Source organism: Corvus cornix, chromosome 2, assembly GCF_000738735.6.
Source record: "Corvus cornix cornix isolate S_Up_H32 chromosome 2, ASM73873v5, whole genome shotgun sequence".
Classification (NCBI taxonomy): domain Eukaryota; kingdom Metazoa; phylum Chordata; class Aves; order Passeriformes; family Corvidae; genus Corvus; species Corvus cornix.
The window spans coordinates 45,646,779-45,655,007 of NC_046333.1; the positions used below are offsets into that span (position 1 = coordinate 45,646,779).

Sequence of the window (8,229 nt, forward strand, 5' to 3'; positions counted from 1 at the left end):
AGTTCATTACAGGGATACGTCCAGAGCATTTGATTTGTGAACGGTAACCCTTGTAAAATAAGAAAAAGGCATATAAACATTAATGCTAATAAATTAGTTTACTCCACTACAAAGTAATTACTTGATAATATTGAATTTACAGCTTGAATTCAAACGCAATAGTTAACTATAATGTAGGGGAAATACATAATGAGAATATTTTCTCTCTGCACAACATGATTAGATTTGTTATTGGGTCGGTTACGATAAGCTAAGCAATAAATAAACAAATCGATGTTGACATTTAAATACCGAAGATCTCCAGAATTTACTAGAGAACTTTCTCCGGATGTATAAATACTTCCACAGCACTGCAGAGGAAGAGGGGGGGAAATCCAAATATTATTTCCCTAACATTTTCGTTTCCCTTTCACTACCCTCCCAAGTCCACGGGGGCACGGATCTTGAACTACGTCTGATTTCCTCAGAGTACCGACTTCACAATTAGCCTTTTGCCATTCTGCTTTTCTATTTTGATGAAATCCAGCCGGAATTCAAATATTTCTTTTCTGAAATCGAGCATCAGAATAGCAAAAAAATACTTTTCCGAGAACTTAGGGATGTCCGTGCCTCAAAAGGTGCTGTATTCTTTGGCGTATTTCTCTGTTTTCTTTGGCTCTGCTCATTCGGTGGGGTGTGCATTTTTATTGGCAGAAAAGCACTTTTTATTCTCTGCCCTGTACAATCCGCTTTCTATATCATCCCTTTCATGCAACAATAGTGAAAGTTTAACCAGGTTTTTAAAATAGGTCTCCCTGGGTCTCAGCCTTCAGCGACGACACAAAGCTAAAAGGAAAGTATCTCGGTACGGCGAGTTTGTTCCTACGGGTTAACAGTATGTCAAGTAATTTTAACTAGGCTTCTGGCAATTAAACTCGGAGTATTTGTCAAGCCGGGGTAGCCAAATATCCACTGGTTTTCCAAGCATTTAGCCGCAGTGTTGAGGCGGAGAGATCAGCAAACGGTCTTTAGCTCCGTGGTCTGCACTTTAAAGGGCTTGCTGGCTTTCTGGCGTTGCGAATGAGGCAAGGGACGATTTGGAGGGGGTAAGGAAGGGAAACCTGCGTCCTGGGAACCCGACATTGTTAACTACCTCCAGTAAAGCTTGGCTGAAGCCGCGCGGGGTATTTGAGGTTAATATGTAAGTAAGGGAAGGAAGACACTAAGCGCTTCGGAAGTGAACATGAATGCAAGCATGTAATCTATTCACCATGAAAATCAGTAAAGACTTGACCCTGGCACATTCTTCCTAGTAAGGTTTCCAGAAAAAACCCTTAATGGTGAGGGCTTTTTTCTCTTTTAGGGGGGAGGAGGGAAAGCCCAAACCAAACCAAACCAAAAAAAAAAAAAAAAAAAAAAAAAGGAAAAAAAAAGACGTTTTCTTCAGGAGCGTTTCCTCCTCGGAAGCAGCTTTCCAGAAGAAAGCGTGCGTCCATCTCTACGGTGCCCTCCTTCTCGTAGCCTGCCAGCGAGCCGCCGAACGCCCCAGCAAGCCCACAAACAAACAGAAAGGTCTCACCTAACCCTGAGGGGAATTGATAAGCCTCTCTGCTCCAGAGCCAGAGGGTGCCAGGGACCGGGCGGCTAAGTCTGGGGCAGTGGCAGGGCGGCTGTGTGTCCCCCAGGGCTCCCCCCCGGCCAACCTGCGCTCGGCTCGCCCCTGGGCGCTGGCGACGAGCTGTTGCTTTCCCCCGCGACGGCCACAAAGGGAGCGGGGCCCGGGCCCGCCGCTCGTCAATGTCAACGTCGGGCCACGTGACCGCACCTCCCTGCCGCCGCCGGGAGAGCTCTCCACGTCAGCCTACGTCTCCCCATCTCTTACTTCACGGATCCGCTTCAAAGGGGCAGCTGCGTTAGAGAATCATGTTAAGCTCAGCTAATGCGGAGAAGCCGAGGTAGCCCTAATGATGGATTTTGATGAGCGTGTTCCTTGTTCCTCTAACATGTATTTGCCAAGTTGTACTTACTACGTCTCGGGTCCTGATTTTTCCAGCCTCCCTTCTTTTTTGCCCCAAACCCCGTCTTCTCGCCCTATGACATACTCCTACTCCTCCAACCTACCCCAGGTCCAACCTGTGAGAGAAGTTACCTTCAGGGAATATGCCATTGATCCCTCCAGTAAATGGCACCCCAGGAACAATCTGCCCCACTGCTACTCCGCAGAGGAGATCATGCACAGAGACTGCCTGCCTGCCACCAACACTGCTAGCATGGGCGAGATGTTCGGCAAAAACACAGCTAACGTCTACCACCCCAGCACCAACGTCTCCTCCAATTTCTATAGCACGGTGGGCAGGAACGGGGTCCTGCCCCAGGCTTTCGACCAATTTTTCGAGACGGCTTATGGCACGGCGGAAAACCTGGCCTCGGCGGACTACCCGGTAGACAAGAGTGGCGAGAAGGCGCCCGCGGCCGCCGGGGCGGCGGCGGCGGCAACTTCAAGTTCGGAGGGCGGCTGCAGCAGGGCGGCGGCGACGGCGGCGGAGAAGGAGAGGAGGAGGCGGCCGGAGAGCAGCAGCAGCCCCGAGTCATCTTCCGGCAACAATGAGGAGAAATCCGGCAGTTCCAGTACGTATAAAGGCAGCGCCGGAGCGCTTTTAGGAAAGGCAGCTTGAAACCTAGCGCACCGCCGCTGTTAAATTTTTATATGCTGTTTTATAAGCATATAAGGTTTATGAAGGGCCTTTAGATTTCCCCCAACAAAACTTTGTTATAAAAGGCGAGATCACGTGTTTAGTGCTGAAATTGGCCGTGAAATACCCACCGGGCAATGAATGCCTAAAAAAATTTTTTTCTTTTTTTTGCTCCTTTTTTCTTTTTTCTGCTTTTTAAAGAAAAATAATAATAAAAAAAGAGTTCCGTGGTCAGCTCTTGAAAATATAATAACGTTAGTTCTGTGCCTGTAAATTCGGCAAAAAAAGGAGATCCTGACTCCTTTGATATCAATGTAATCCAGTGATTTTATAAAAGCCATGTGTTGCACCAGAAGTCTTGTTAGGAGCTGAATTCAAAGCCTTCGCCGTTTTAACGATTGCACTAGAATAGCGTTTAACAGATAAAGTAGCCGCCTGAACTGTAGCAATATATTAAAAGAAGCAAATTAACCTAAAGCTGGCCTTTTTGTCTAAAGGAAGCCATTTTACTAAGGCACTGTGGCAATTACGTGTTGCCTTCTGTCCAACAGTTTGTTACTTACAATTGTTATTCAATCTGTCAAAGTCTGATTTTTTTATGTGGGCTTTTTAAAAGGCAAAGCTAGTATACGGCCGGGGGAAAAAATACCTCGACAATGAACTGTACCAGAAAAGGAAGTTTTTAAAGGGATAGCAACTACGTTTAATGTAAAGAGCTCCTGAACCTTGAAACCTTTTATATTCTGCTTAATGAACTTTAAAACCGTAATGGCTAATCGAGAGGAGAATACCTCGATGCGGTGGAGAGCGTGCTTGAAAATAGCCGGCTAGGGGAAGAAGGAGACGCCTCAGCCTTGGGCTTAGGGGCTTTTCCTCTGCTCGGGACGTAGAGACGGGATTAGGCCAGGGAATGAGGGCGAGATCCAAGCGGGTACGGGCTCGGGGAGGGTTGGGCGCGGGCCCCCCCGCCCGCTGCAGCGCTGCCCGCTGCAGGCAGCCAGGTGATGGCTGCTCCCTGGGCAGCTCCGCGTGCGTGGGGGCGCCCGGCGGAGCAGCCTACAAAGGCTTTCCTCCGGCTCGTGAAATCCGCAAGAACCCCCCGCCACCACTCTTTCCTCCAGCTGCCCTCCCCGCGGAGGAAGCGAGGACGGATCCCCGCGTCTCGGCGGGGGTTTCGCCCTGCACGCTGCCCGGGGCCGCGGCGCTGCAGGAGCCGGGGTGTGCCGGCGGGTCCCGGGCCCGGCTGCACGCACCCGCCAAGGCAGAGGGCTGGCGCCAAGCCCCGGACCTACCAACGCCGACCTCGGAGCGGGCAAAACGCGTCTTTTGCATGTTAACGTGCTTTGCCGGAGAGTCCCCCCATTCCATTTCAGCCCCCGCCGCCGGCCACCGCCGGGTCTCAAATGTTTCTGCATTTTTTCGCTCCACAGGTGGACAACGTACGCGTAAAAAGAGATGCCCTTACACCAAATACCAGATTAGAGAGTTAGAAAGGGAATTCTTCTTCAGTGTCTACATAAACAAAGAGAAACGCCTCCAGCTCTCCCGAATGCTCAATCTGACCGACCGTCAAGTCAAAATATGGTTTCAGAACAGAAGAATGAAAGAAAAAAAAATTAACAGGGACCGATTACAATATTACTCAGCTAATCCGCTACTTTAAAACTCATAGCGTTTTTCAAGATGAGATTAAATTCAGATTTCGCCCTTGACAAGGTCAAGCCACGGGGTTACGTGGAGGAAGGAGGTGTGTATCTGACGGGACTAGAAGAATCTAAGGTTTTACACACATGTAAACCTACTCTGGAACTGCGAGGATAATTTTATATATATATATTTACATATCAACTGGAATCGATTTGATTTTGACACACATGGGATCCATTTCTAAACGTGCACGTCACCTCTGAGTGCAAAATTCATACCTCTTACCTTTCCAGGCACTGCGGCTCACCCTGCCACCGCTTTCGGCAGGCACAGGCGGGGACGGTCCTCCTCTATCCCCGGACTCGCCCACCCTCGGCCCTTTCTCGCCCCTGTGCTGCTGTGGAACAGCTGTCTGGAGATTGCCAGGTCGGGCTCACCCAACCAGGACCACTGCAGAATATAAAGTCTGTGAAATAATCTTTTGCTCTTCCTTAGAAAAATATCTGGGTTAGAGGCAGTGTTCCATTGCTCATGGGTTTGAAATAAGAATTGAAGGACGGAGACACACACACACACACACATGCACACACACACAGAGAATTAAAGGAAGGGGGGATGTCATGTCTACACTTTCCCGGGGCCAACCGCGAATAGCTGTAATATGGATGTAGTGATGGTTATAATAAAGTTTCCTTTGGGGGTGTGGGAAGGTATGGGGGCGAGGGAAAAAAGACCTAAATGAAAGACTTAATTATTTACTTTAAAAGATCAGGTATAAATTCGCCATATGTCGTAAAGAAACAATCACTAAAAATAAAATTAGAAAAATTTAATTAGCTCTTGTTTTATTTATGACAACAGACTATGCGTTGCCATCTTTTTGGAGACAAATCATACACAAATACTAAAAATAAATCGGCAAAAAAGTGTGAATTTCAGCATTTTAACAGAAACAACTCCATAAAGGAAACTAACCTTCTGGCTTCTGGCTCACAAACTTTCTTCAGGAAATACCTGTGGAGAACGACAGTTTAGCAAATACCACACAACACTTAATTGAAACTTGGAGTTGTGCAATGCACTAACATTGGATCATTAAAATAACTCTATTGCATGTTCGTTTAAAGGTGACTAGTGAGGAGTTTAAACAGAAGCCAAACAGTGTAAATATGGTAATTTTGTTGTTGTCTACTTTAAATGTCACGAGTGCTACTTTGTCGCCCAGTCGACATATGCAAAGAATGGAGAGTTGTTTGGACTTATTTTAAATATCTATAAATATATATATTTCCCTGCAGGAACCAAAGCGTGAAAAAATGCAATTAAAAAAAAAAAAAGAGAAAAAAAAGGAAAATATTTAAAATTCTATATCAGTTTACAAAGGATACGGTGTTCTATCGTTGAGGTAATTTGCTGTTGAGAATATCTGAATGTATATTTCATACAGGAACGGTGTTTTACAAGACTTGTAAATAATAAGAAGAAAAAGAACCCATGACCTATTCTGTTCGAATGCCTTTTTTTTTCCCCTGATTGATTTTTTTTGTTGGTGGTTTATTTTGGTTTTTTTTTAATTGTTCCTTTGGGGCTAAGGGGTGTGGGATTTCTTTACATGTGCAACAAAGTGGTGATAAGAATGTTTTTGATTAATAAATTTTACCAAATGGATGTAATTTCTTTGTCACAATTCACAAAATGCAATATCTTTATATGACGTCACTGTTTTCAGTATGTATCATCTATATGTATATACAGTTTTCTTTTAATATGCGAAAGTATTTGGTTGCATGTATACAGTGGAACAGCGCACAAGGAAAATAAAAAAAAAAAAGGAAACTTTATATTTTTACTCTGGTGTTACGTTACTGCATGTTCTTTTATCCAACGTAACTCTGGGACCCGAAATTCCTCATGACCTTGTTCGGCCATTTGGGGCGAATTACTCTTCTTTTGTGAACTTCGTCGTTAAATCTTCTACTCTGGAGTTAACAAGTGGACCTGGGCTTGTTTGGGCACAGTTTCAGCAGGTCACAGGAAAAGGAAAATTAAGTGTGTTCATAGCTCGCTACATGTTAGGCCTTCTTATCCTGCCAATATCGGCGGGGCAAGGTCCTATGCTCGAGGGTTGGATGTGCCATTGCTGTTTGCTCCCCACCAACATGTGTCCAGGAGAAATGTTTGTCAGTAGCATTTGGGACACATTTTATAAGCTGGCACCAAAGGGAAGGTTCAAGCCGTTTGATGGATGTGGCCAGAATTTAGGAGCCTTAAGAAAACTGTTGTCTTTCGGGAAAAAATCCGCATGGCAGTGTGGTGGAAATGGACTGTTTGAAATTGTCCTTGATCTCCAACGCAGGGAGGGGGTGGACTGAGGTGGACAGCGGGGGGAGGAGGGCAGGAGGGAGAAAGTTGGAGGGGGCAGGGGGGAGAAAACCCCAAACTCCAAACAATAGCTGAGATAGGAATGTGTTTTGAGAAGAGTGTTTGAATCTTTAATGTTGACCCTAACCCTAATCAGGAGAAGAAAGTGCATTCTGTTTTTGCATTGTTTACTGGCTTTGAACTTCTGTATTGCTTGGACATCACCCATAACCTTGAGGTGAAGGACTTACTGACTTGGGCCTTTGTTGACCACTGCCACCCAGCCAGACAACGTTTACCCAAAGTGAATCTTGAAAAATGAGGGGGAAAAGAGGGGACTTTGTTTGTTTGTTTGTCTAGTATGCAAGGGGGAAAGCCAGTTAAAAGGAGACAGGCAGATGGACCGACAGACGGTGAGAGAGGGATAGAGGTACGGATGGAGAGCTGAATGGCAATGAAAGTTAAGCCTGAAAGCTTCCTTTCCTGGTTAAAAATTAACTGGTATTCAGAGCCAATCCAAGAGACAGTAAAAACATGGAGTTTCTGTGGTCGGGGTTTGGATTTCCTAGCCCAATAAAATCGCATCCTCTGTGTTGCTGTGACATTGCGGCCATAAAAACTGTCCGTGACTTGTCCGCTCGCCTGTACCAAATGCATCGCTATAAAGGCAGTGGAGGCTCTTCCAGAGGTTTTTACACCGGGAGGTGAGCGACCATTGCTCTCCGCCGCCACCGCCGCCGCCGTCTGTCTGTCCGCCGGCCCTCCCGCCGTCCTGCCGCGGGGCCCCGGCGGGCGGGCGGACGGACGGACGGACGTCGGCCGCGGTTTAGGGGCTGCTTTGCCACAAGATGGCGATCTTCAGATCAATGTCAAAGCCGCCCAGGGCAAGGGAGCAGCTCTGCAAAAGGGAAAAAAAAAAAAAAAAAAAAAAAAAAGGAAAATCTTGGCCTTTGTTCACTTTGCATCCCTGGAGCCACACGGGTAATTATTGCACTTACCGGGCTCCGCTGTACAAAAAGCCGCTCGGGATGCCGGGGGAGGGGGGAGACGCTGGGGCTTCTCGGTGGAGTTAAAGCCTCTGGGTTTTGGGTTAGGAAATGCGTGAAGGTAAGTGTTTTATACGTCTACCGGCATGGACAACGGCGAGGAGTGTGCAGGGACTGGAATGGTACCCTGTGATCTGGGGTGGCCCTTGCCCCGACCGCTGAGCACCGCGGAAAAGAACTGTAAGGAGGGGAAGGGATGCAAAAAGTTGGTGATTTGGATGTGAAATAATATAGAAGGGACTTTCTAAGTTGCAGTTGACCTTTTATTTTCTCTTCGTTTTGGCCAGCCGCGTGGAAAATCCACGTTATCTGGAAATATTTTTTCAGAATAACTTGTAGCTTTCTTCCACTTATTAAAAAAAAAAAAAGTAAAAAAAATGTAGCATTGGAAATATTATGAAACTTGACATTTATGTGTGGAACAGTAGGTGTCTTCAATCAAATAGATCTATGGCAACACAGTCTGCAAATGACAGACAATTCTGACGATCTTATTAGTCTTG

At 46.4% G+C, this 8,229-nt stretch overlaps 1 protein-coding gene across 1 annotated transcript; it reads left to right on the forward strand.

Annotated features, from left to right (window-relative positions):
- Positions 1–1,943: 1,943 nt before the first annotated feature.
- On the forward strand, positions 1,944–6,160 carry HOXA11 (homeobox A11). Its single transcript, XM_010399002.4, has 2 exons — positions 1,944–2,607; positions 4,103–6,160. Exons 1-2 carry the CDS (start codon positions 1,944–1,946, stop codon positions 4,333–4,335), a joined length of 897 nt encoding a protein of 298 aa, XP_010397304.1. The 3' UTR covers positions 4,336–6,160.
- The last annotated feature ends 2,069 nt before the right edge of the window (positions 6,161–8,229 follow it).

Coding starts and splice junctions, on each gene's coding strand:
- HOXA11 (XM_010399002.4), top strand. CDS start 1,944: ATGATGGATTTTGATGAGCGTGTTCCTTGTTCCTCTAACATGTATTTG. Junction 2,608..4,102: donor GGAGAAATCCGGCAGTTCCA/GTACGTATAAAG, acceptor TTCGCTCCACAG/GTGGACAACGTACGCGTAAA.